General features: G+C 48.9%; 3 protein-coding genes across 3 annotated transcripts in view; all 3 read right to left on the bottom strand.

The window, feature by feature from the left end:
* The window catches only part of LOC114592123 (kyphoscoliosis peptidase-like), a 201,021-nt gene that overhangs the window by 135,520 nt on the left and 37,664 nt on the right, over nt 1-27,837 (bottom strand). The window lies entirely within an intron of this gene.
* LOC114590928 (uncharacterized) lies at nt 113-11,185 on the bottom strand. The gene is made up of 9 exons (XM_077923512.1): nt 10,697-11,185; nt 8,491-8,907; nt 6,438-6,463; nt 6,202-6,317; nt 5,298-5,330; nt 4,305-4,408; nt 3,383-3,489; nt 3,185-3,287; nt 113-2,594 (listed from the first exon to the last, which is right to left on the bottom strand). Exons 1-9 carry the CDS (start codon nt 11,183-11,185, stop codon nt 1,590-1,592), a joined length of 2,400 nt encoding a protein of 799 aa, XP_077779638.1. The 3' UTR covers nt 113-1,589.
* Nucleotides 13,698-20,693, bottom strand: LOC114590926 (kyphoscoliosis peptidase-like). Its single transcript, XM_028717546.2, has 5 exons — nt 20,331-20,693; nt 19,566-19,677; nt 17,827-18,015; nt 16,016-16,206; nt 13,698-14,664 (listed from the first exon to the last, which is right to left on the bottom strand). Exons 1-5 carry the CDS (start codon nt 20,350-20,352, stop codon nt 13,763-13,765), a joined length of 1,416 nt encoding a protein of 471 aa, XP_028573379.2. The 5' UTR covers nt 20,353-20,693; the 3' UTR covers nt 13,698-13,762.

Below are 27,837 nucleotides of genomic sequence, written 5' to 3'. Positions count from 1 at the left end.
ATAAAGTGTTGTGTTTTTTTTAAAAAGACTTCCACCGTTTGCCTCACACGTTTTTAATAATCCGTTCGTCAGATCCTCTGTTCTTCATATTTTCCCTTTGGATTTCCACTTTGTATTTTTTATATTACGCAGAAGATTATTCTAAACACAACCAGATTCCTCCATCCCTGTACAGTGGTACCTTGGGTTACATACGCTTCAGGTTACAGACTCCGCTAACCCAGAAATAGTACCTCGGGTTACGAACTTTGCCCCAGGATGAGAACAGAAATTGTGTGGCGGCAGCGGGAGGCCCCATTAGCTAAAGTGGTACCTCAGGTTAAGAACAGTTTCAGGTTAAGAACAGACCTCCAGAATGAATGAAGTCCTTAACCCGAGGTACCACTGTATGGACTAACCATTATTATTTTTCAAAACGTTATTGGGAGAAGCAGACAAGAGTCTGGCTCAGATGCGATCAGACTGCTCTGCCAACAACAGTCTTGATTTCTCCAGCTCTGCTTGTCTTCCTGATAGCTAGCCCAGGTGGTGGAACCGCCTGTCAGCTCCCTCCTCCTAGCCTGTTTCCCTCTTCGAGAAATCAGCAGGAAGGAGGATGGGGACACAAGTCATTGACTCTGCTGGACACTGGCTCTGGCGCCACCTACTGTTCAGCTCCAGCCTTCTGCCTTACCAGCCTCACAGGCACTAGTATCCACAATTAGTGTGTATATGGGGGGTTTTTCCCTCCTCCTATTGCCCACTCTGCAGAGGCACCAGTTCCCAGCAGCTTGCAAACCTACCAAGCCACTCCTCCCAATTATTATTATTTTTTTAAATACCCCCACGCAGTCCAAACAAAAATAGTTTTTCAGCTTAAGCTGTCCCCATGTACCTCCAAGAGCAGGAGTTGTAGAATCATCAAGCTGGAATGGGCCCTCTATTCCAACCCTCTGCAATGCAGCTGTCCCAAACGGGAATTGAACCTGCAACCTTGGTGTTATCAGCGCCACGCTCTAACCATTCAGGCTACCCTAAGTGCTTGTACAGGCAGAGGGCCTTCTCGGTAGTGGCACCCACCCTGTGGAACCCTCTGAAGGCAGCCCTGTGAAGGGAAGTTGCCAATGTTTGATGTTTTATTATGCTTTTACAGTGGTACCTCAGGTTACATACGCTTCAGGTTACATACGCTTCAGGTTACAGACTCCGCTAACCCAGAAATAGTACCTCGGGTTAAGAACTTTGCTTCAGGATGAGAACAGAAATCATGCTCTGGTGGCGCGGCGGCAGCGGGAGGCCCCATTAGCTAAAGTGGTGCTTCAGGTTAAGAACAGTTTCAGGTTAAGAACGGACCTCCGGAACGAATTAAGTACTTAACCAGAGGTACCACTGTATACTTGTTGGAAGCTGCCTAGTGTGGCTGGGACAACACAGTCAGATGGCTGGGGTACAAATAATAAAAGAATTATTATTATTATTATTATTATTATTATTATTATTATTATTATTATTATTATTATTATTACAGCTGCTGGACCAGCCATCCAGATCAAGCATCTTCAGCCCTTAGCGAGAACTGGATTCATTTCTGGTCTCTGTGCAGCCTTAGTTTAGCGGGCTCCCGCATCTTTGGCATGGACCGTCCGGTGTCGAATCAGGTGCCCGTTTTGAGTGAAGCTTTTCCCACAATCAGCGCATGCAAACGGCTTCTCCCCTGTGTGGATCCTTTTGTGGGCCAAAAGGGCGGAGCTGCAATTGAAGCTCTTTCCGCATTCGCCACACGGGTAAGGCTTATACCCGGTGTGGATTATCCAGTGTTTCAGAAGGGTGGAGTGCTGTCCGAAGCCTTTCCCACAGTCTGAGCACCGGTAGGGCTTCTCGTTCGTATGAACTCTCTGGTGCGTCTTCAGGGTCGAATTCTGGCCAAAGCCCTTCCCGCAATCCAGACACTTAAAGGGCTTCTCGTCCGTATGGCCCCGGCGGTGAGCATAGAGGGCCGAGCGCGAGCCGAAGCTTTTCCCGCACGAAGCACATCTATGCGGTTTCTCTCCGGTGTGTGTCTTCCGGTGAGCCAGCAGGAAGCAATTAAACCGGAAGCTTTTGCCGCAGTCGGGGCATTCGTAAGGCCTGGCGCTCGAGTGAGTGCGCTGGTGCCGGGCGAGGGCTGTGCAGCTCCTGAAACCTCTCCCACACACGGAGCATGTCAGGGACCTCCCCGCCCGGTGGACTTTCTGGTGCTTGGCAACGTCCGAGGCGAAGCAGAAGCGCTTCCCGCACTCGGGGCAGCTGTGGAGCCTCTCGCCCGTGTGGATTTTCTGGTGGTGGAAAAGGTTGGAGCTCTGGCTGAAGCTCTTGCCGCACTGGCGGCGCTGGTTAGGCCTCTCCCCGGTGTGGATGCGCTGGTGGGTAACCAGGGTGGAAAACCGGTGGAAGCTTTTCTCGCAGGCCGGGCATTCGTGGGGCTTCTTCCCCAGCAAGGCTTGGGGTCCTCCGGTTTCCGGGCGGCTTGGATGGCCTTGGAATCCCGGCACATTATTCCCAAACCTGCACTCGGTTGCGATTGGCTCTTCCCTTTTGAGATTCGTCAGAACGAGATGACAGGAAGGATTCAAAACCTGCGGGACCAGAGATTCACAGAGGATTGGAAGAAATTATTTGAAGAGCAACTGTAATCAACAAATTACGCTAGTAGGACTACAAGAAGTTTTGTAAGGAGGGATATATGAAATATTGCAAAGAAGAGAAAGAAGAGAAGAAGAAGAAGAGGAGGAGGAGGAGGAGTTTGGATTTGATATCCCGCTTTATCACTACCCTAAGGAGTCTCAAAGCAGCTCACATTCTCCTTTCCCTTCCTCCCCCACAACAAACACTCTGTGAGGTGAGTGGGGCTGAGAGACTTCAGAGAAGTGTGACTAGCCCAAGGTCACCCAGCAGCTGCATGTGGAGGAGCGGAGATGCGAACCCGGTTCACCAGATTACGAGTCTACCGCTCTTAACCACTAAACCACACTGGTGATATTAGCTATATTTAAATGCAATAGTGGAAGTAAGAAATGTAAATTAAGTGAAAAAGATTAGAAAATTTTCAGATGTGATTGATGGAAGTCAAAAAAATTGTATAAGATATAAAAGTATGTTTAATAATCGTTGAAAATGATATGCTAACAAAACTAATTTTTTTAAAAAAGAGATTCTTCAGAACAACCTTGTGGCATTCGCCTGGCGCAGTCATATTCTGCTCCCTTTGTGTCTGGTCCATCCGCTGAAAGACCTTGATCTCGTCCTCACTTTTCATCCCGTTCCCTACTGGGACAAAAGGCAAACATTACAAAAGTTTCTGTTGGTGGAACCCAAGAGGTAATTTCCAGAGTGAGAGAAACATATAGCTAAGTCCAATTCAGCTTCCTTGTGTTCCCCTAGGCCTCTGCTCAATGGTCTCTTCCTGGGTTCCTTGGAAGTCCACTGTTTGATGCTATGGTGTTCAGGTACCTGATCCAAGACCAGAAGACCCTGGAAAAAAAGGGTTTCTGAAAGATACAGTCTGAGAAGGAAAAGCAGAAGCTTCATGGGCTATGCACACAGGATTTTCTTATCCATCAGATGTGCAATTTGGAATCTAGTAACTGGTACACAAATGGGTATATTGGAGTTCCTAAGTTATTCCTTTCATACATTGGGGCACTATGTGAGTTTCAACATGGTGCTGCGGCTGGAGTTTTGGAATGATGACGGAAGAGACCCCGATTCAAATCTACTATCAGATGCAGAGCCCATTGGTCAAGGATGGGGGACCCATTGCCCTTCAGATGTTGACGGACTCCAGTTCCCATCAGCCTCAGCTAGTCTGGTCAATGGTCAAGGACAGTGGGAGTTGTAGTCCAGCAGCTTCCCCGCTCTAGATCTTGAGCATGCGCTAGCAGTCTTTAATTTGAACCCGTGCCAAATGAGCCATGCACAATGCTGTTTGTGCACATGGATAATCTAGCAGCTTGTGTTTATTGCTTAACTGAAAACAGAATTACCAGTGGGGCAGCTGCAGCTGCACTTAGGACCCTCTTTTGGGCTTCCCATAGGCTTCTGGTCCACCACCATGAGAGATAATGGATGCCGGGCCAGACGGGCCATTGGCCAGATCCGGCAGGCTCTTCTTAACGTTCCTACAATCAAGGTTCTAGCCCTCATTACACTAAAGGAAGAATGTGGCAAGAAATAAGTGCTGTACGGTAACAGCTGAGAAGAGCAGCATTCAGTAGCATGATCAGTTCTTTGGCTTCCTTCCAGAAACATGGCCATTTTGTGTCCTGGGTATCTCCGCACCTACATACCTGATTTCCTTCGGCTGCACATAAACCTTCTCTGAGAATCTCCACTGGCTGATCGTCGTGAGGAGGCGTTGCTCTGGACTGAAACATGGATATTATTCTGAAGCCTGTCAAGATGAAAAGCACAACATGGGAAACATCAGGCAAGTGCCATCTTTAGTTAGTTAGTTTGCTACATCTATATACAGTGGTACCTCAGGTTACATACGCTTCAGGTTACAGACTCCACTAACCCAGAAATATTACCTCGGGTTAAGAACTTTGCTTCAGGATGAGAACAGAAATCGTGCTCCGGCGCAGCGGCAGCGGGAGGCCCCATTAGCTAAAGTGGTGCTTCAGGTTAAGAACAGTTTCAGGTTAAGAACGGACCTCTGGAACAAATTAAGTACTTAACCCGAGGTACCACTGTACAGTGGAACCTCTAGTTACGGACTCGATCTGTTCCGGGGTGCCGTTCGCACCCGAAAAGTCCGTAACTAGAGTGCCGCCTCTGTGCACGCACGCAGCGCAAAAGAGCGCTTCTGCGCATGCACGAAGCGAGCAGCACACTTCTGTGCATGCACAAAGCACGCAGAACGCTTCTGTGCGCGCGCGCACGGCGAACCCCGGAAGTATACACTTCTGAGTTTGCTGCGTTCGCAAGCCAAAAAGACGCAACATGAACCTAACGCAACACGAGGTATGACTGTAATGACTTTCCCCTCCACTTTAATCATGGGACTTAAGGCAGTGTACATGGGACTCCTTAGCAGCCTCCCATCCCAGGCACTGACCTACTTGGCTTTGGCACGGTGGCTGCATCATGCGCTCAATAAACCATCATTTCCTGCTACCTGCCCTGTGATGCAAAAACCAGGTGGCAGTGATGGTCAAGCTCTGGGGCAGCCACAATATGTTGCTGAGGGACCCCTCCTGGAGGCCCAGGTGTGCCTATTGCTCCTCCTTTTGACCAGTCTTGTTTTAGTCTCTCTCTCCATCAGGCACTCCGAGACGTACCTGTGTCACCCTCCAGCTCCATCCGTAAGGTCTCTGGGTAGGAAGAAACAAAGCAAGGAAGAGAATATTTTATACTCCCGAGAATTAGCAAGGATGTATCAACGGTCCAACCGGCCCAAAATATTTGGGAATGTAACTGTCTGACCCTCTCAAAAGCCTCTTGTGAAATAGGCCACCTTATTCCCAGTTTACAGATGGGAAAACTGAGGCTGTGAGAGTGCAGAGAACGGGTGTAGCTCGCCAGTGAACTGACTGGGTTGCTTTAGGAAGCTGGTATCACTCAGCAGCAGTGCACCACTCTCCTTCTGGGTTACGGAGACAATGCAAAATTTCCTCGTAATAGCACCCTGAGGTGGAAAGGTAACCTGGAGCTCATCTAGCCAGACCCCCTGCCTGGCATAGGGGGCAACTACAGCAGGGGTAAGGAACATTTTTGGCTCAGTGGGTCAGACCTTTATCTCCCTGCACTCCTGCGAGCCAACTTTTGCCACCCGGTGACCAATAGGTGGGAGGTCCTATGCCCCTGTTAAAGTCGACCTGCAAAGGTGGAGATCTCCCAGACCACCAGGGCCAGAGCCTGGACCCTCACGGACACCTGAGCCTGAAAAGCCAGACACCTCCCACAGCACATCGCCAGTCTGGCAGCACTGGGAGGGAGGCTATGGAACCATAGAGAAGTACCCATCTTTGGGCCAGAAGGTTGGCCCTGTAAGTTCCGGCATCAAACTAGAACATGATAAAATTGGTTCCTACAGCACTGCATGTTACTTACTTTTGACATCCTTTTATGGATCTATTCCCCCATATATCTAATAATGAAATCGACCCGAACCTAAAAGAATTTCGCTACACGTTCAAAAACTGAGGGAAGCAGGGCAGGGAAGGGAGCGGGACCTTTGACCACCTTTGAACTGCAACATCACTTCCTCCAGGGTGTCCTTTTTCTCAGAGAAACAGTTGACTCTCTGTTCGAGCTCCTCCAAGTCGAGTTCCACTTTTGGTGACGCGCCATCTTCCATACTGGGGGAAGGAAGAAGAGGGAGAGAAGAAGAGGCGTAATCTCACTCCCAGACAACCCTGCAGTCCCAGTTTTCGTCGCAGGATCTATCCCAGCCAAGCCACAAAGGGAAAGAGACTCACCTGTTCCCTGTGCTTCTGAAACCGCCCTAGTGGGGAAGACAAAAAAAGGGGGGTGTCAGTGGCAGGTCGTGGGGTTCTTATGGCTTCTTGGGCCTTGTGACCCCTCTGCATCCATCCATACTATCAATTTAAAGCAGGAACACACCACTTTAAGCTGTCCTGGATTCCCACAAAGAATCCTGTTTTGTTAATAGAGTAGTCGGGAGACCCCTGTTCCCCTCACAGAGCTACTGTTCTCGGTCCGTCCCTCTTCCCAGGAAGAATACAGCGTAGAGAATTTGGATAGGAAGACGTGTGTGTGTCTCTCTTCCTCTCATACTTAGAACTCTGGGGAAGCCAACAAAGCTGAATGTTGGAAGATTCAGGACAAGCAAAAGGACTTTGCCACACAGCACATCAATTAAACTACGGGATTTGCAACCAGGTATAGTGATGGCTGGGATGCGGGTGGCGCTGTGGGTTAAACCACAGAGCCTAGGGCTTGCCGATCAGAAGGTCGGTGGTTCGAATCCCCGTGACAGGGTAGGCTCCCGTTGCTCGGTCCCTGCTCCTGCCAACCTAGCAGTTCGAAAGCACACCAGTGCAAGTAGATAAATAGGTACCACTCCTGTGGGAAGGTAAACGGCGTTTCCGTGTGCTGCTCTGGTTCGCCAGAAGCAGCTTAGTCATGCTGGCCACATGACCCGGAAGCTGTACGCTGGCTCCCTCAGCCAATAAAGCGAGATGAGCACCGCAACCCCAGAGTTGGTCACGACTGGATCTAATGGTCAGGGGTCCCTTTACCTTTACCATGACGGCCATCAACTTAAATGAGTTTTAGGGGGGATAGGCAAATTCCTGGAGGATGAACCTACCAGTGGTCACTAGCCATGATAGCTACAATGATCTTCAGCATTGGAAGTAGCATGTCCCTGAGTACCAGTAGCTGGAATCACAAGTAGGGAGAGCTGTTGCAATTGGGTCCTGCTTCAGGCCACTGTGAAAACACGATGCTGGGACGAGATGGGCCTTAGCTCTGATGCAGCAGACCTCTTCCCATGCCTAGTGTGGTGGGATCTGCGAGCTTTGCCCAGACTCCTCCCAGGGCATGTTTTGATTGGCCAACCAACCCATGCCCAACTAATGAGGAAATTCCACAAGTCCCACCCTCTCCAGTGAAAACCAGCTTTGGGGGCAGCAAAGGAGAGCTGTAGCGCAACGACTTCTGGAGTTGGCAGGGGGGGGGGCTCTCAAGGGTATAGTGCCCTGAAGGGTTAGGGTTGCGAAAGAAGTCTCTGCCACAAGGAGCTTACAAGTGGAAGTTTAAAAATGGGGAGAAAAGGCACCTTTTATTTTATATACAGTGGACGCTCGGGTTGCGAACGTGATCCGTGCAGGATGCATGTTCGCAACCCGCAGCGGTGTGTCTGCGCACACGCGGGTTGCAATTCAGCGCATCTGCGAAAGCGCAAAGCGTGATTTAGCGCTTCTGTACATGCGCAACCGCCGAAACCCAAAAGTAACCTGTTCCGGTACTTCCAGGTTTTGGCGGTCCATAACCTGAAAAAATGCAACCTGAAGCATCTGTAACCTGAGGTATAACTGTATCTATGATGATGGGGATGATGATGAGAACCACCCTGAGAACTCTGGATGAAGGGCGGTATACAAATTGAGCTGCAAGGATGCCGCTTGCTCAAGGTTGGAAAGACGACAAGGTCCCTACCAGAGTGGACTGGCAGGCTAAACTATTGGATTATGCAGAGATGGCAAAAATGACTGGGAAAATCAGAAACCAGGAGGATCAAAACTTTAACAAAGAATGGGAGAAATTTATACTATATTTGACAGACCACTGTAAACACTTAAATAACTCTTGTAATGTTGCATAGACTTTGGATACAACGGAGGACTGAAAACTACGAGGATTTATAGTACAGTGGTACCTTGGGTTAAGTACTTAATTCGTTCTGGAGGTCCGTACTTAACCCGAAACTGTTCTTAACCTGAAGCACCACTTTAGCTAATGGAGCCTCCTGCTGCCACCGTAGCACGATTTCTGTTCTCATCCTGAAGCAAAGTTCTTAACCTGAAGCACTATTTCTGGGTTAGTGGAGTATGTAACCTGAAGTGTATGTAACCCGAGGTACCACTGTATGCAGTTGAAAAAGTAAACTGAAGAGCCCATGGAGGGAAGGGGAGGGAAGCCTTGAGATTCGGAGGAATCTTGTGTAATTTTTATTATTTGTGATTTTGAATGTGAATGAATTTGTAAAATCAAATAAATCATTTCCCCCAAAAAGAAGAGTGGTACACAAATCGGACAGATAAAATAAATAAAAATAAATGTTCTAACAACAAGAGGCTGGGTGGGGGAAAGGGAAGGCAGGTGGCTCTGGAGACGTGCCAGCAACTCCTTGATTTTCTTCTCATCCGCTTTCGCCACTTCCCTCTGCTGCATTAGAGAGACCAGGCGCTCCTGCAGTTCAACCTGAAGGAGAGATCAGAAGCATCCGTGTTGCTGGCGCATTTTCTCACTGGAGCTTCTGGCTCCACTCTCACACTGGCTCCCACATGCAACTCATTCACAACCGCCAAGACCACATAAAACCAGTCTTGAAAGACCTACATTGGCTCTCAGTATGTTTCCGAGCACAATTCAAAGTGCTGGTGCTGACCTTTAAAGCCCTAAATGGCCTCAGTCCAGTATACCTGAAGGCAGCAGTCTACCAGCTCCATCTGGTACGCAGGCTGAGACCCTACCTGCCTGCAGACTGTCTCACCAGAGTGGTGCATGCTCTAGTTATCTCCTGCTTGGACTACGGCAATGCACTCTACGTGGGGCTACCTTTGAAGATGACCCGGAAACTACAACTAATCCAGAATGCAGCAGCTAGACTGGTGACTGGGGGCGGCCGCTGAGACCACATAACACTGGTCTTGGAAGACCTACATTGGCTCCCAGTATGTTTCCGAGCACAATTCAAAGTGTTGGTGCTGACCTTTAAAGCCCTAAAAGGCCTCGGCCCAGTATACCTGAAGGAGCGTCTCCACCCCCATCGTTCTGCAAAGACACTGAGGTCCAGCACCGAGGGCCTTCTGGCGGTTCCCTCACTGCAAGAAGCCAAGTTACAGGGAACCAGGCAGAGGACCTTCTCGGTAGTGGCACCTGCCCTGTGGAACGCCCTTCCACCAGATGTCAAAGAGAAAAACAACTACCAGACTTTTAGAAGATATCTGAAGGCAGCCCTGTTTAGGGAAGCTTTTAATGTTTAATAGACTATTGTATTTTAATATTCTGTTGGAAGCCACCCAGAGGGGCTGGGGAAACCCATCCAGATGGGCGGGGTATAAATAATAAATTATTATTATTATTATTATATTATTATCCACTGAGGCCACATTCACAAGTCCTAGTGGGATTTAGCCACTGGTTCCACCCATGCTCAGAGAAAAGGGAGCCAGGTGAACGTCATAGCTTCCCTCCCAGTCAGTAAAGCAACACAGAGAAGGCTGCAATTTGGAGTGGGGGGCAGGGGGAAGGATCCATCCAATTGTATTCTTGTGTGGCTTCATTTTATTACCGTGTCTCTTTCTCATTCTGATATTTTTGCAACCTGGCTTGGAGGCCATTTGGCAAGGCTTCTAAGTGCAAATAAGCAATAACATAACATACAAATCCCAGGTTCTGCTCACACACAACTGGGGGGTGGCGGTGGCGGCAGCAGCAGAGGGAATCTCCACGGTGTCTTTTGTGAAAATTAATCTGTGGTTGATGATGACCAGGAAGGTTAAAAGCTGGGAAGAAGTTCAAAAACTTTGAGAAACCCTAGATTACAGGGAAGAACTGCTGCACCCAGAGTGAAACAGTCAGCTCAGTTTGAGAGCAGGCTGCCCCCCTTACACAAGGAGGATGGGGAACCACTGGCGCTGTTGGACTCCAGTTCCCATTAGCCCCAGCCAGCACAGCCAGTGGCAAGGGATGATGGGAGTTGTAGTTCAGCAACATCAGAAGGGACCCCTTTGGCTCTAGAACAGGGTTTCCCAAACTGGGCTCTCCAGCTGGTTTTGGACCACAACTCCCATCATCCCTAGCTAGCAGGACCACTGGTCCAGGGATGATGGGAAATGTAGTCCAAAACCAGCTGGAAACACAAGTTTGGGGTCGCGTTCTTTTGGGTCCTTTCCTGGCCCCTCCCTTCAGTCCTGGCTGCGTGCCCATAAATCTCTCGCTCTCCATCGCTGTCTTTCCCCCAAACTCCCCCGGGAGATCAACCCACTCGGATGGCCCAGGCCAGGATCTCGGCTGCAGCGCCGGCCATGGCTGCTGGCTCGGACGGCACACGAAAGCGCTCCGGGCAAAGGAGCGACTGGGCTCTGCCTGGCAGCTGCTCCCGCGGCGCTCCACGTCGAGGCAAAGCGGAGGAGGAGGGAAGCAGCCCCGCGAGAAGCGGGCTAGGAGGAAGGCGGCGAGCGGCGCCACCACGATGCCTGGGTCCCCCTCGCCAGGTGCCGGCCGAGCAGCGCAACGCCTCCCGGGTCGCGGCGCCGACGTCGCATCCTTTGGCGAGGGAAACAGGAAGAGGCTGGCCGGAGCCACAACTGGGAAGGATGGAGCTGCCACCGGCAGCAGGGATGGCGGAGGGGCGGGCTGTTAAAAAAAGCAAGCAAGCACCGCAGTCAGGGATGGGTAGGATTCTGCCTGCAGGGCGAAGTCGCGATCGCTGCAGCCGCGCTGTACGAGGTGTTCCTCGGAAGGGCATGTGCATACGTAGAAGCTGAACAAGCTATAGCTTAGGGCCCCACTCTCTTGGGGGACCCCCCAAAAAATTAAAGGATAAAAAACTGGATGTACATTTCCAAAATATAAGATGAAAAATAAAATAAAACGTACATACAGCAACAGTGCTTTGTGTTGTGTAGGCTCCTAGAATGTAAGTCTTGGGCCCCGCCTGCTAACCTGCTCCCTAAAATATCACTGGTTTGCTCATTTCTATATACAGTCATACCTCGGGATAAATATGCTTCAGGTTGAGCGCTTTCGGGTTGCGCTCCGTGGCGACCCAGAAGTAACGGAGGGTGTTACTTCTGGGTTTTGCCGCTCGCGCATGCACAGATGGTCAAAACTGACATCACACGCATGCGCAGAAGCGGCGAAACACGACCCGCGCACGCACAGACGGGCTGTCGCATCTTACGTTCTGTTTGGGATGCGAATGGGGCTCTGGAACAGATCCCGTTCTCATCCCTACATTCTGCATGGACTGGTTGCATGGCAACATGTGTTAATGGCTTTAGATACCTATCAGGTCCATAAATTACCATAGAGCATATATTCAACACAAAAAACAGCGCCAATTTGTTGTTGACAAAGGACAGCTGGACATATAAAGGGCCCCATTACCTTCAGTAGCTTAGGGCCTCATCAAACTTAAATTTGACCCTGTTCACACCCACCACAAACCATAGAAAGCTATCGTTAGTCTAGGCTGTATCAACAGACGCCTAGTGTCCAGATTGAGGAAAGTGATAGGTAAAGGGACCCCTGACCATTATGGTCCAGTCATGGCCGACGCTGGGGTTACGGCGCTCATCTCGCTTTATTGGCCAAGGGAGCCGGCGTACAGCTTCCGGGTCATGTGGCCAGCATGACTAAGCTGCTTCTGGCAAACCAGAGCAGTGCATGGAAACGCCGTTTACCTTCCCGCCAGAGCAGTACCTATGTATCTACTTGCACTTTGAGGTGCTTTCGAACTGCTAGGTTGGCAGGAGCAGGGACCGAGCAACGGGAGCTCACCCGGTCACGGGGATTCGAACCGCTGACCTTCTGATCGGCAAGTCCTAGGCTGTATGAGGAAAGTGATAGTACCTCTCTATTCTGCCTTGGTCAGAGAAGCCCTGGAATACTGAGCCCTCCAATTCTGGTCTCCACAATTTAAGAAGGATGTCAACAAGCTGGAGTGTGCCCAGAGGGGGGCAATGAATAAGATCAAGGGTCTGGAAACCAAGCCTTGCGAAGAACGGTTAAAGGAGCTGTGTATGTTTAGCTTGGAAAAGAGGAGACTGAGAGGAGATACATTAGCCATCTTCAGATTTCTAAAGAGCCGTCACGTGGACGATGGAGCAAGCTTGTTTTCTGCTGCTCTGGGGGTTAGGACCCGAACCAAATGGGGGTAAGGGGGCAGCTGCCTCCCTCCAAATGAAGTAAATCAATACAAAAACTGAGGTTCTGCGCCCACTAACATAAAGCCTCCCCCCCATAAATCCCACGATGGCCCCATGAGGGTTGCTTTAGTTGAGATTCCTGCAATGCTAGATGACTCGCCGGGTCCCTTCAAACTCTGCAATTCTATTATTCTGTGTCATTTCCTATGTCAGGACAGAAGGCAAGTGAGTTGAGTTGAGTGGTTTCACTTTCTTTTGCCACCAGGGGTCCCTGGTTACAAATGATTCTATGAACTAGCAGGTCCACCCACCCTCTTTTTTTGAGATCAGGTTTTACCGTTTCAAATAAAGCACAGGTAAATGCACCTGTGTGGCTAATGCTCCAAAGTAGCTGCTGTTGCATTTATCTGTGGAAGTGCAACGTCCGAGTCCACGTGTAAGATGACTGATGTTTGAGGGGAGTGTTTCTGTACTCCGCTCCAATAAGGCCTCGTGACAGAGTGGACTTCTCATGTTGTCCACTGTGATGTTAAATATGTAAGTCCACCACCACCACCATGGGAAACCTTAAGTTACAGGAAGCATGTTTTTATATTAATGGTGAAGGCATCCTATTAATATAAGCACACATCATATAAGCACCTTAGATTACACTTTGGAGTGGTCCATTCAACATGAGCAGGAAGTCCTGGTTCAGAATGTGGTCCATTTACTTGCTCATTTCCCCCTCTATATTTTATGTTTAAATTGTGATGGAAACAGGCCTTTTTTTGTTAGAAAAAGAGGTGTTGTTGAACTTTTTTTTAAGGGGTAGCAACCAGCCAAAGTTACAAGCCATCAGGTATGTGTATATAGACGAATCCATTTTACAGCGTTCTCAAAATGTATGTGGTTCCACATTTTCTTGCTTTCGGTTACACCAATAACAATAGACTTCATCTTTAAAGAAAACAACTGTTAAGAGGTCTGCCTTCCCTTACTTTAATTATAGTCAGGGTTATTGTTCGGACCACTTCCCCATGCCCTTAGTCCCGTAATATCAGATACTCCAGTATCTGACTGCTAGTATTTCTCCCAGTTATACCTGGTTAACATACAAGCTGTGGTTAATGATGGATTACCGTTTCCCTCTCTTCCGGCAAGCGTAGATCTTTTTACATAGTTTAATTTGCTCCTCCTAGCTAGTGACTTTCCACTTTGTAGTCCAGCAGGGCCCAGAAGGAGTGGCTGCCATTTTTTGATATCATCACTGTCACCCTGGGGCCACACGAGGTGCTGCAGGTTCCCTCCCAGAAACCGTCTTCGCTAAGAGTCAGTCGGCGAGAATTTCCGCATTCGACAGACACCTCATCTACGCCAGGCAGCTTGAGCCTAAATGTCACATCGCAGTTGGCCGGCAAGACCCCAGCAACAGGTGCCACCAGCTCAAAAGCATCCTCCCAGTTGGTATAACTCTGTGGGAAAACCGGCCACAACACACTCTTGTTTGGGCAGAAGAGGAGGTAGCTGAGGGCGCAGTGGCTGTTGCCCGGATCGGATGCTTTCTTTGCCCAGATGTGAAGAGCAAAGGTCCCTGCGTGAGGGAGCTGTATCTTCAACTCAACATGGGCATCTTGGCGAGTGGTCCAGATGTGACGCCTCCGCAAGTCCTCCGACGTGCTGCTGGCCTCAGAGTCCAGGGTGGCAAAGAGATCCAGGTCTCTACTTCGAGTGAAGGTGACAATGCAGCGTCCGTCCTCAGTGTGGACAATCGGACTGGCAGGCGAGGCTCCCAGGATCCCCTTCTCCTCCGACTGCCAGCTGGGCCCCACAGGCTGGATAAGCGGTTTGGGCAAACAGAAGTTTTTGTCCACAGATGGGCACACCAGGGAGTATTCCACCACGTGGCTGTAGTTCTCCTCCTTGCTCCTGGAAGGTTTGGCGAAGATGTCCAAGCTATGAGTCCCCACCTCCTGAGGATACACTTCCAGGGTCATCCCGTTCCTCTGCAGGGTCATAAAGCAGTGTTCGTTTGCCCCGTTGAGCTTGCAGAGGAAGAGCGTCGGAGAACGACTCTCAATGAAAACAGTTGCCTTGCCGTTTTCTGTGAAAGAAAAGCAAAGGTTTTTTGATGTCGACATGTTTCTGTATGCAACAGGAATTGATTAAAAAAGTTGGAAGGGGCAAAAAGTAATGGTTTTTCTGTATTTGTTAATACAGTGGTACCTCAGGTTAAGTACTTAATTCGTTCCGGAGGTCTGTACTTAACCTGAAACTGTGCTTAACCTGAAGCACCACTTTAGCTAATGGGGCCTCCTGCTGCCACCGCGCCGCCAGAGCATGATTTCTGTTCTCATCCTGAAGCAAAGTTCTTAACCTGAAGCACTATTTCTGGGTTAGCGGAGTCTATAATCTGAAGCATATGTAACCTGAAGCGTATGTAAACTGAGGTACCACTGCATTTTTATTTTAAATCCCCATGAATGGGTTTTCCCCTATGGATTTTCTGCCACCTTGCTGTGAGAAATAGGGTTACACCCATATATGAGTAGACCCATTGAAATTAAAGGTAAAGGTAAAGGGACCCCTGACCCTGGGGTTGCGGCGCTCATGTCGCTTTATTGGCCGAGGGAGCCGATGTACAGCTTCCGGGTCATGTGGCCAGCATGACTAAGCCCCTTCTGGCGAACAAGAGCGGCGCATGGAAACGCCGTTTACCTTCCCGCCGGAGCGGTACCTATTTATCTACTTGCACTTTGATGTGCTTTCGAACTGCTAGGTTGGCAGGAGCAGGGACCGAGCAACGGGAGCTCACCCTGTCACGGGGATTCGAACCGCCAACCTTCTGATCGGCAAGGCCTAGGCTCTGTGGTTTAACCCACAGCACCACCTTCGTCCCATCCATTGAAATTAATGATGGTTAATAGATTGGTAGATGGGAAACAGGCAATCTGTTCTTCCCTCACTGACCCGTCCTTGAGCAACTAACCACCTGTAGGTTGTTTCTCCCCTCAGGCTTTACTTCATCTTGATTGTTAGTTTTAATTAACCTCACGACTCCATGAAGGCCACAGAATGGCCTTGTTTGCCAGGAGTAATATAATGCACAGGGATAATCAAAATAGACCAAGGACAATCCAGCTGCCTCATAATCATCTGTACCTAACAATTCCGAGAAAGATAACAGATTTCCTGAGCCTCCTTCACACCTTGGAAGACCCACTGAGTTCTGGTTCTGCTTGATTAGGGGTGAGGAACCTGTGTGACCCTCTTGCTGTTGTGGGACTCCAACTAGCACGACCAATTGTCAGGGATGATGGGGATTGTAGTCTAGCAACCTCAGGTTCCCATCCCTGCTTTACAGAGCAATAGCATCTTAAAGAGACATGAGACTCGTTGTCAGTATAAGTCTGACTGCCAAAAGCAACAAGACGGATGTTTCTGATTGACTTTACCTGTTTCGATGACTGACGTTGCCGTGGATGTGCCTGTCAGTCCTACTGAATAAAAGGCAGACTTATACCACACATTACGTTCAAACTGCTGCAGCGATAATGTCTGTTTCAGAAGCTGCCAGCTGTGGTCTTCTGGGAAGTGATCGTTAATAAACAGAGCAGGATGGGTAAGGAAGTAAAACTCATTGTACCTGCAGAAGGAGGAAGCGCAATTGTGCAGTCTTTCGTGAAATCTCAGCACCAGGTTCAAACAGGGAAAGCTATCTAGAAATGAGCGTGGAATCCTTTTAGGCCTTGTTCAGATGTCAAGTGAAACCATAGCTTAGCATGTTGGGAATGAAACATAGCAAGCCTCGTTCCAACTCCCTCTCCCACAGCCACACATGTGAACAGTTTGGAAACCAGATCCTTGATTAGATTAACCACAGCCTGTTTTCTCACCCAAATTTGTGCCAGTGTGGCGTAGTGGTTAAGAGCAGTGGACTTGTAATCTGGTGAATCGGGTTCGCTTCCCCACTCCTCCACATGCAGCTGCTGGGTGACCTTGGGCCAGTCACACTTCTCTGAAGTCTCTCAGCCCCACTCACCTCACAGAGTGAGTGTTGTGGGAGAGGAAGGGAAAGGAGAATGTTAGCCGCTTTGAGACTCCTTAGGGTAGTGATAAAGCGGGATATCAAATCCAAACTCTTCCTCTTCTTAATGACAACAATGCTTTATTTGACAAGCATGTCCATAGTTAACACTATCCACAGTTTAGGAACTGGGTGACCCACTCATCCAGCCTTCCCCAATCTGATTCCCTCCAGGTTTGACTGAACTCATGACTCATCAACCACAGCCAATGTGGCCCAATGTCAGGGACCGTGCTGAGGAGGGCTGCACTGAGAGGAATGGGGGCAGCCTCCCCTGCCCCCTGCTCCTGCTCGGGATCCTGAATCTTCCCAGGAGCAGTGGAGCAGTATAGATTTGGAACAGTGGTTTGCAGAGGGACATAGTTCAGAAGACCAAAGTTGGGAAGAACTGGGTGGTGAACAGCTAGTAGAGAGAGCGTGAACAGACTCCATTTCACAGGAAAGCGTCCATCCACTCAGCCCAAGGTCAAGGGAAGCAGATAAGGTGGCGGCACGGAAAGCACAGTGGTTGCGAGACCAGTTTGCAAGATGCAGAAGTGAAGTGGGTGACTAGGGAGGAAGTGGGTGGAACCCTTAATTGGGAGCGCCTTCATTCCTAGAAATTCATTCTTTGTTCTCTTGTTACGATCATTAAAAATCTGGTAAGAGACTCCTTCCGCTTTGTTTTGCTTATCTACTGCAAAAGGGCGGGGGTGGGTGGGAGCTGTGTCCCTGAAGCCTGAGACCCAATAGTTAGTGACGATGGGAGTGGTAGTCTAAAACTACTGGAGGGCACCTGGTAGAGAAAGGCTGCTGTGTTGCAATGACCCAAACTCCAGGATCCCCAAATCCTACACATGTAGGATAAGCATAATACTCTAGAACAGCCTTTCTCAACCTGTGGGTCCCCAGATGTTGTTGAACTACAACTCCCATCACCCCTAGCTAGCAAGGCCAGAGCTCAGGGATGATGGGAGTTGTAGACCAACAACATCTGGGGACCCACAGGTTGAGAACCGCTGCTCTAGAACCTATTAATTGTCCCACCACTACCACAACACTCCATGCTGATGCCCTGTGGCTATCAAATCACCCATTCTGACAAGCAAACCAAACAAAAATCTGAAAGCAAAAGGAAGTTCACTATACCCTTGTTGTGTCCCACACTCTGAGTGGGCTTTCTGTTGCCTAACAACATACCTGAAAGTGAACTTGCTACAAGAGTCATCCACACAGCCACTGCCCCACGTGTTGTCTAAAAGATGCCACCTTCCTTCAAGATAAACAGCGTTCCAGACATGATTAGTCTTCCCCTCAAATACTTTTCCTGGTTTGTATTGGAACCCTTTGGCAAAGCCAGACAACTGCTTGCATTGTATCCCTGCAAGACTGAGGGGGGAAGAAAGGGATTCAGGAACACCATTGTGAACAAGGCACTGTGGTTGTAATCAGTGCTTTTTTGGATTAGAATGGGCATCCTTCATTTTGCTCTGTTTTCAGGGAGAAGCCAAACCACATCCGGCATTTTAGGCTTTTTCCTATATTGTCCAATCTTTCCCCTTACGGATGTGCAATTTGGGATTTTGAGGGAGGAAACAGAAGTATGCTAAATGCCAATGGGGACTACTACGTTACTCTGAAGAAATGCCAGGCTGCTTCATTTAACTGCATATTACAGGTCTGGGGAATCTTTGGTCCTCCAGATGTTGATGAACTACAACTCCCATCATTCCTGGTGGCTGGCCAAGCTTGCTAAGGCTGATGGGAGATGTAGCTGAACAACATCTGGAAGGCCCAAGATCCCCCAGCCCTGCATGACAGTTTTGTATGTTGCACTGGTACAAAAATTTTAGTTAGGAGCCAATTGTTTTGAGGGGACAGGAGGTGGGCAGGTGTGGAGCACTCCCTGGTCCTGAATGGGGTAACTGTGCCCCTGAAGGACCAGGTGCGCAGCCTGGGAGTCATTCTGGACTCACAGCTGTCCATGGAGGCGCAGGTCAATTCAGTGTCCAGGGCAGCTGTTTATCAGCTCCATCTGGTACGTAGGCTGAGACCCTACCTGCCTGCAGACTGTCTAGCCAGAGTGGTACATGCTCTAGTTATCTCCCGCTTGGACTACTGCAATGCGCTCTACGTGGGGCTACTTTTGAAGGTGACCCGGAAATTACAAATAATCCAGAATGTGGGAGCTAGACTGGTGACTGGGAGTGGCCGCCAAAACCACATAACACCGGTCTTGAAAGACCTACGTTGGCTCCCAGTACGTTTCTGAGCACAATTCAAAGTGTTGGTGCTGACCTTTAAAGCCCTAAACGGCCTTGGTCCGGTATACCTGAAGGAGCATCTCCACCTCCATCATTCTGCCTGGACACTGAGGTCCAGCGCTGAGGGCCTTCTGGCGGTTCCCTCGCTGCAAGAAGCCAAGTTACAGGGAACCAGGCAGAGGGCCTTCTCAGTAGTGGCACCTGCCCTGTGGTGCCCTCCCACCAGATGTCAAAGAGAACAACAACTACCAGACTTTTATACAACATCTGAAGGCAGCCCTGTTTAGGGAAGCTTTTAATGTTTAATAGACTATTGTATTTTAATATTTTGTTGGAAGCCGCCCAGAGGGGCTGGGGAAACCCATCCAGATGGGCAGGGTATAAATAATTTATTATTATTATTATTATTATTATTATTATTATTATTATTATTATTATTATTAATCTCAGCTTGCTTGTTGAAGAGAGAGAGAGAGAGACTGGAATCTATAGCTTTCAAGGCAGCACAGAAGGGCTTTAAAAGGTACAAGAAGTGTTTGGTGAAGGAAGCAGGATTTCCAGTGGCTGTAGGGGGACCCAAGTTTGTCTTCATAATGATGTGTTGAGAGTCGCCTGTATAGAGCAGGTGTGGGGGACGTGTGGCTCTCCAGCTCTCTGCGGCTCAATAGGAATTACCTGCACATTTCTTCAAAAAGGCCAGCATAGCCCCCACAAGCGCTTTTCCCCGACTGAAGGGCATCAGTTGCCTCAGAAGGCACCTTGTTATGGTATCCTTCCACATCGTATTCTGGAGGAATAAAGACATTTATGGACAGTCACCTCAAAGTCTGCAATGCACAACCGATAAAGGACTGCAGCAACCTCACCTACATCAGAAACTTTTAGCAGAAGATACGAGTAACTAATCAGTTCAATGAGGGGTATCTGCGGGTGGTGCTGTGGGTTAAACCACAGAGCCTAGGATTTGCCGATCAGAAGGTCGGCGGTTCGAATCCCCGCGACGGGGTGAGCTCCTGTTGCTCGGTCCCTGCTCCTGCCAACCTAGCAGTTCAAAAGCATGTCAAAGTGCAAGTAGATAAATAGGTACCGCTCCGGCGGGAAGATATATGGTGTTTCCGTGTGCTGCTCTGGTTCGCCAGAAGTGGCTTAGTCATGCTGGCCACATGACCCGGAAGCTATACGCCGACTCCCTCGGCTAATAAAACGAGATGAGTGCCGCAACCCCAGGGTCAGCCACGACTGGACCTAATGGTCAGGGGTCCCTTTACCTTTACTATTTCGTTCACAAAACAACAGTTAATCACCTTCAAAGGCTCTGCTTTAATCCAATGCTATATAAAGGAGCTTTCCTATAACACCACTAGAAGAGTCGTTCTGTTGTCTGGAGGGATCGCTTCCGGCTTCGCACACAGAAAGGTCACCCCCACCACCACCACCTACCTATATGATGGCACGTCCACATCCAAATGGCTCGGACTTTCTCCAGGTCACTGTGGGCTTTTTGAAGCAAGACATTCACCAGTTTTTTCACATTGTTCTTGACATTCACCTGTTTCAGGAAAGGTAAATACTGTATTATGGGACGCGGGTGGCGCTGTGGGTAAAACCTCAGTGCCTAGGACTTGCCGATCGCATGGTCGGCGGTTGAATCCCCGCAGCGGGGTGCACTCCCATTGCTCGGTCCCAGCGCCTGCCAACCTAGCAGTTCGAAAGCACCCCCGGGTGCAAGTAGATAAATAGGGACCGCTTACCAGCGGGAAGGTAAACGGCGTTCCGTGTGCTGCGCTGGCTCGCCAGATGCAGCTTGTCATGCTGGCCACGTGACCCGGAAGTGTCTGCGGACAGCGCTGGCTCCCGGCCTCTAGAGTGAGATGAGCGCACAACCCTAGAGTCTGTCAAGACTGGCCCGTACGGGCAGGGGTACCTTTACCTTTTTAAATACTGTAGAAGATAACATGGAGGAGCAGTACCCAGTTCCTTTCTGCTGTCTAAAGAAAACTTAGGGTGCCTGCCATCCTACATGCACTAAAAAGAGTCTTACTGAACTCAATGGAGCTTACTTCTGCGTAAAACTGCTCAGGAATACACAGTTAGCTGAGTAAGTGTATGCACCCTAGTTGATCAATCTATCAAATTTTATCCCCGAGTAAAATTGTTCTGAAGGATGAAGCATGCTTAACCTTTCTTTTTTCTTTACACAGGCATGCTATTTCCACAGTCTTCAGGTGTGATCCAAATCCCCTTTGTTTCAGGCTTGGGGTGGATTTTGAAGCATAATGTTTCCCACTGTGAACTTCCATGTGGACAGAAGAAGTTGCCTCCTATAAGGAGAGGACACTTGAAGGTACTGTCATAGAATCATAGAATTGTAGAGTTGGAACAGATCCTTAGGGTCCAATTCCAAATCCACATTTAAAAAAAACCCTCTCAGCATCCTAGAAGATTCTTTACAGGACTATTATTCCGTGTGGATCATATCGCCGTAAGAGACAGTATACCGTTGATGCATGGTCATCCAGTTCCTTAAACTGCGTCAAGTCCATTGGTATAGACTTCAGGCTGGATTTATCCCATGGGTAATCTGGGAACAAACATGGAAAAGTCATTCTAGAACCAGCGCAAGTCCAGCAGAATAAGGCAAGAGGAGAAACGGAAGAGGACCTACAATGGGACTGAAATGGCCGAACTGCAGCAAATTTAAAAGGCCAAAGATATTGGGTATTTTCTACTCCCCAAGTAAAACCCAGAGTGGAGGTACGGCCAGTGGCGTAGCGTGGGTTGTCAGCACCCGGGGCAAGGCAAGTAATTTGCGCCCCCTAACCCATGGATTTGCGCCCCCAACCCATGGATTTGCGCCCCCTAACCCTAACCCCCAGATGTTGCGCCCGGTGCGGCCAGCCCCCCCTGCACCCCCCACGCTACGCCACTGGGTACGGCACCTACACATTTACCAGTGTTTCTCTGCTAACATGGCCATAGAGAAAGAGAACCAGTGAGACAGTGCTGGAGCAGATTTTGATCTGCCTTCACACAAGACAATTTTAGACGATTCTATTTCTTGGACCGTAGTTGACAAATATTGTGAAGGGAATAGCAAGCTTTGCACTGTGGCGATCACACAGGGCCCCCGGACGTTTCACCGTCTATTGATCCCTGTGCCACCACTTTATTTCTCGCTGCCACCACCCAGGCCCTACCTGGTACAATACTGAGTCCAGTCAGGGTTAAATTGGAACATAAACTTCTGTTTATTTATTGCAGTTTAACAAGCGTGTGGTTTCATAAACGGTATCGGTCAATTACAATCATGGGGTGCCTATCCAGACCTATAACTTCCACTACCTGCTCTCACTCACTAAACCACCTCTCAGATATTTACTTGTCTTCCCAGCCCTTAACTCAGCTTATTTCGCTACCCTAACTCAACCTCCCCACAGACTCTATCCCAATTCACTCCCACTCCAACCAACCAACCAACCAACCAACTCCCAACAAACTCCCTTTCGCCCCTCCCAGAGCTGGTTTTATAGTCCCTCTGACTCCACCCCCCTGGGTTCTGATTGGGTAACTTGTTTAACTATTTCACCTCCAGCACTCTCATATGTTAACATCACATGCACCTCCCACTGGAACAGTTGGTACCTCCTTAGGGAAGTCCTCTTTACACTGAAGCGTTTTGCACACGGGCTGGTTCAGATGATGGACAAAGTGTACCGGCCAATCCACCCACTTGCCCCCCCATATATATATTTATTTATACCCCGCCCATCTCATTCCATTTACAGAAGCTAAACACAGGTGATGGGACACCACACCTGAGGAGAGCAGGCTGTGAGATGTTACATCACTGTAGCAGTCAAGTACAACATTTCCTGTCTGCCCAGAGTGGACAACAAGGGGATGTTGCTCCAGCCAGGAGGACTTCCTGTCACATCTGGTCTGGAGCATCCTCCCCCTGCATGTGACCAGGTAGATGGGCTTGACCCTGGCAGACCCTTTAAAAGGGCTAGACACGCAGCCATCTTCTCCTGACTCTCTTGTTGCTCTCTTTTTGCCATTTCTTCTCTTGATGCTGTTCTCTTGGTGCTTTTGCTGTCTGCTGGCTCTCAGCCAGCAGCACATGGGCTCAATCCCCATACTGGATGAACTCACACTCTCTTCTGTAACTACAAGCTAAAGCCTGCCTTCAGGATCATACTGTGAACTGAATGTAAGTAAACTTCTTATCATTACTTTTAAAGAAGACTGGGTGTCCTTATTGTTTTAAGAGGGAATAAAGGGCAATTCACCAGGAATAACCCAATCTGGACAAGCCAGACTGGATTGCTTAACTCAAGAGATTCGAACGAATCTACCAACTAGCTTCCTGCAATATACAGGGGAATGTACTCTGCGACCAGCTCACTAGCGTGAGGAAGGATAATATTTACCGTACTTTACCTTGTATAAGACTATGGTTTTTTCTTTAAAAATCATGCTAAAAATTGGGGGCCATCTTACACTTGGGTAGTGCGTAGGGTAGACGTTTGATTGGTTGTTGCTGCGGCTGTCAGCAGCTACTGTGTGTATTATTGGTTGCTGTTTCAATGGGTGGTGTTGATTGGCTGACGCTCTGGCAGTTGGGCGGGCAATTGGCAGCTTCTACCAGCGATGGGACAGACAGGAGGCGGATTTTGCGGTGTGGGTGAGCGATTTTCGGCAACCCCCCCCTAAAAAAATCTCAACAACTCTGTGCCATCTCCCCCCATTTTCTTAAATTTGAGTCCCCCAAAATAGGGGGCGTCTAATACATGGGGACGCGGGTGGCGCTGTGGGTTAAACCACAGAGCCTAGGACTTGCCGATCAGAAGGTCGGCGGTTCGAATCCCCGCGATGGGGTGAGCTCCCGTTGCTTGGTTCCTGCTCCTGCCAACCTAGCAGTTCGAAAGCACATCAAAGTGCAAGTAGATAAATAGGTACCGCTCTGGAGGGAAGGTAAATGGTTTTCCGTGCGCTGCTCTGGTTCGCCAGAAGGGGCTTAGTCATGCTGGCCACATGACCCAGAAGCTGTACGCCGGCTTCCTCAGCCAATAAAGCGAGATGAGCACTGCAACCCCAGAGTCGGTCACGACTGCACCTAATGGTCAGGGGTCCCTTTACCTTTAGTACATGGGGGCTTCTTATAGACAGAAAAGTACAGTAATCAATATATCCTCTCCTACCATCGACAACATTCCCACACAGGCCAACAGAGAAGGTGCAAAACAGGCTGCATAGCATGCAGAGATCTGCCCTCTGATCCGTCACTGCCTGCCCCCCCTTCTCCTGATGAGCATCTGGTGCCAGACATGCCCCCCTCCCACTCTGCCTAAATATAGGGCCAGTCCTGGAGGCAAGGGTGCAGTGCAGCTAATATTTACCATGCAAGCCAAGTTCCCAGAATATCTCATGACGTGTGTATGGTGGGTGCACACATGGGCACATGCTTTCTCTACTATGATACACAGGAGGTGTGGGGATGTTTGGCCCTCCAGATGCTGATGAACTACAACTCCCATCATCCTTTGCCACTGGCCATGCTTGCAGGGCCGGATGGGAGTTGTCATCCAACAACATCTGGAGGGCGAAAGGTTCCCTATGGTTGAGATACAGGTCCGTAGTCATATATAACAAATAATTTGCATTTACCATACAGATCTTGTCTCTGAGACAGCGTTGATCCTTGTTCTCCGTCATCCTGATAACCTATGAAATTGGTATTGTTGGGGTGAGACAATACAGTCATACCTCATGTTACATTTGCTTCATGTTACGTTCTTTCAGGTTACGTCCCGCAGCAACCCAGAAGTACCAGAAAGGGTTACTTCCGGCTTTCGCTGCTCACACATGGGCAGAAGCGCTAAATCGTGCTTTGCGCATGCGCACAAGCGCCAAATCGCACTGCGCACCTGCACAGATACGGCGCTTCGGGTTGCGCTCTTTTCATGTTGCGAACGGGCCTCTGGAACGGATCCTGTTCACAACCAGAGGTACCACTTTATCGTTATGAGTTGGGGGGAGCTGGATCCCCCAAAATGTGTTATGCTTTATTCAAAGTTAGAATTAATCAACGTTTGATTAAACTTTGCCAAACTTGGAACCCACCTGGATTTAGTTAGGCTAGTAAGCCAAGCCACCTCTGTGCAGAGCTTGCTGGATGGGCCATTAGCAGGGGACAAAGGCCAGCGATGGCCCAACTAGGAAACCATTATAGGGCAAGAGTGCCAGGCCAAGGGGACTGAGTGTTAGTGGGCAGAGGCAAAGGCAAGGTTTAGGGTTACAGCTTTGAATGTCGTGGGCTGGGAGGAGGTTCACAGAGAGAAGCAGAATGAGGGGCAGAAGTCCAAGTGAGCTGGGGACGACAGGCTGAAACAAAGAGAGGCAGAGGAGGGATTTTTGCTGCCCTTTGAATCCAATCCTGATAGGATGTGAATGCTCCATAATCCCTCCATTTAGGTGCAAGTTGTATATAGGTGCAAATAAACCATATATCATAAAGACACCAGTCTTTGTTGGGGCTCATTGTCCCCAAAGAAAACACAGACCCGGGTGACCATGCCTGCAACCCCTAAAATATTGCACCACTCCTGGAGATTGGGGTGGCAGGTGTCAATATGTACATAAAAAACATATATTGCAGCTCCCATCATCTCTGACCATGGGCCATGCTTGCTGGGGCTGCTGGAAATTCAACAACTAAACTGAAAGCACCGCTTTCTCTCATCCTGGTGCTGGTCTTTAGACTGCTGGTCTTCTCTTTTTTAAAAAAAAAATATTTTTTATTAAGATTTTATTGGTTTACAAAAGTACACACATTGTCACTTTTTTCAGGTTGTAAATTCTTTTCTACAGATTACATTTGATATGAGACATTAGTGTTGTATTCAGTATAAGGTCGGGGAAGAAGTGGGGGCAGAGGAGGGGTGGTGTGATGAAGATTGTCGGTCTTTTATGGCTCCTTTAATAATAATAATGATTTAATATTTATACCCTGCCCGTCTGGCTGGGTTTCCCCACCACTCTGGGCAGCTCTCAACAGAATATTAAACATCAAACATTAAAACATCCCCAAACTTTAGATATAAAAAGAGAAATTGGGGCAGTTGCGGAGGGGAGCAGCAGACTGAGCATCAATCATGTCGTAGACTGAGTCTCCATCCCAGTACAATGGTACCTCGGGTTACAGACGCTTCAGGTTACAGCCGCTTCAGGTTACAGACTCTACTAACCCAGAAGTAGTACTTCAGGTTAAGAACTTTACCTCAGGATGAGAAAAGAAATTGCGTGGCGGCGGCAGCAGGAGGCCCCATTAACTAAAGTGGTACCTCAGGTTAAGAACAGTTTCAGGTTAAGAACGGACCTCCAGAACGAATTAAGTTCTTAACCTAAGGTACCACTGTATAAGGCAGCCTCCTATGCTGTTCTCGTTTGCCCGCAACGCTTTAGTCCAAAATTGTGCCTTGGGCTCATCTACAACCGCTGTGCCTATCCCAAATGTATGGCCATACGGAGGAGCCCTTACCTTCATTGTCCTGCCTCATCCGGTGGGGAAATATCTGGAGTCCTGCAGCGCCAGGAACATACACACACAGAGAACGAGTTACTGAAGAATCCATAGGAACACAAAGTCATAGGACCAGGGGGTGAGGGTAGCCTGGATGTCATATTCGGGTCCTTTCCATGCCTGTGGTTTTATATCTCTAAGGTGACATTCTAAAGAAAGGGAGGCAGCTAGCAAGTCTCTTGGTCACGCTCATGGCTGTGAAGCATTTCTGAGCATGTCTAAAAAGCACAGGTGACTACTTGCTGCAGATGCTAAGGGGACCAGCCTTCCCTCCCCCTCCCCTGGCTGGAGGTGATGTCATCAGTGAGTGTAAGAGAACAATAGACTTGGGCCAGTCTCATCTGGAGCGGGCAAAACACAGAGGCTGGACTTCCCCTCTGGGACAATTCCAAAGCTGTAGCTTTGGGGATCCCCCTAGAAACCCAATGGGAGAACAAGACCTGTGGGAGTGTTAATGAGGTGAGCTCTTCCATCTTATACTCAATCTACATATATGTAACTAAAACCATGGGGCAGTATCTCAGACAGGTCATGTTCCTTCTGGGGTAGTCTGTCCACCTTTGGTCCCCACCCTGCACTCAGCTCTCACCTGTGGCCCCCAACATCTGCTTAATAACCTTCAAGGAAGGAGAATCCACCACCTTCTGAGTCTGTTCCGCTGTTGAACAGCTCTTACTGGCAGAAGTTCTTCCTGATGTTTGGTTGAAATCTCCTATATTGTAACTTGAAGCCATTGGTTTGTGTCCTACCCTCCAGAGCAGGAGAGAATGTGTGCTTCATCCTCCAGGTGACAGCCCTTTAGATTTTTGTCAGTCTCCTCTTTTCCAGGCTAAACATACCCAGCTCCAATAAGCTCCATTTCCCAGACCCTCGATCACCTTGGTCACCCTTCTCTGTACATGTTCCAACGTGTCAATATCCTTCTTAAATTGTGGCACCCAGAACTGGACTGAGAACTCCACGTGGGACTATTACTTCCATTGATCTAGACACTATACTTCTTTTGAACAGCATTACGGTTTTTGTGGGGTTTTTTGTCACTGCATCACACTGTTGACTCATGTTAAGCTTGTGGTCTACTAAGACCCCTAGATCCTTTTCACATGGCAATCCAAGTTTCCCCCATCTTATATTTGTGCATCTGACCCTTCCTGCCTAAGTGTAGACCCTTATGTTTGTCCCTACTAAAATTCACCTTGTTATTTTGGGCCCAGGTCTCCAATCTATTAAGGTCATCTTGAATCCTCATTCTGTCTTCTGCGGCATTGACTACCCACCCCTCTTTGGTGTCATCTGCTGATCTGATAAGCACCCCCTGAATAAAAGCTGCCGTTAATAAATTTGTTGCTATTTCCTTCCCTTCAA

Source organism: Podarcis muralis, chromosome 2 (assembly GCF_964188315.1).
Source record: "Podarcis muralis chromosome 2, rPodMur119.hap1.1, whole genome shotgun sequence".
Lineage (NCBI taxonomy): Eukaryota > Metazoa > Chordata > Lepidosauria > Squamata > Lacertidae > Podarcis > Podarcis muralis.
This window is presented reverse-complemented; position numbering and strand designations above follow the sequence as displayed.

Bases quoted from the DNA above. Each gene is read 5' to 3' on its own strand.
- LOC114590928 (XM_077923512.1), bottom strand. From the start codon at position 11,185: ATGCACATGCCCTTCCGAGGAACACCTCGTACAGCGCGGCTGCAGCGA. The intron at 5,331-6,201 runs GTGGTCAAAGGT...CTTCCTACCCAG, and splicing joins AGTGATGTTGCAGTTCAAAG to AGACCTTACGGATGGAGCTG. The intron at 2,595-3,184 runs GTTGTTCTGAAG...CTGGTCCCGCAG, and splicing joins CGCCAGGCGAATGCCACAAG to GTTTTGAATCCTTCCTGTCA.
- LOC114590926 (XM_028717546.2), bottom strand. From the start codon at position 20,352: ATGTGGACGTGCCATCATATAG. The intron at 18,016-19,565 runs GTAATTCCTATT...TTCCCCCCTCAG, and splicing joins CTTTTTGAAGAAATGTGCAG to TCTTGCAGGGATACAATGCA. The intron at 16,207-17,826 runs GTATGTTGTTAG...CTCCTTCTGCAG, and splicing joins TGTAGCAAGTTCACTTTCAG to GTACAATGAGTTTTACTTCC.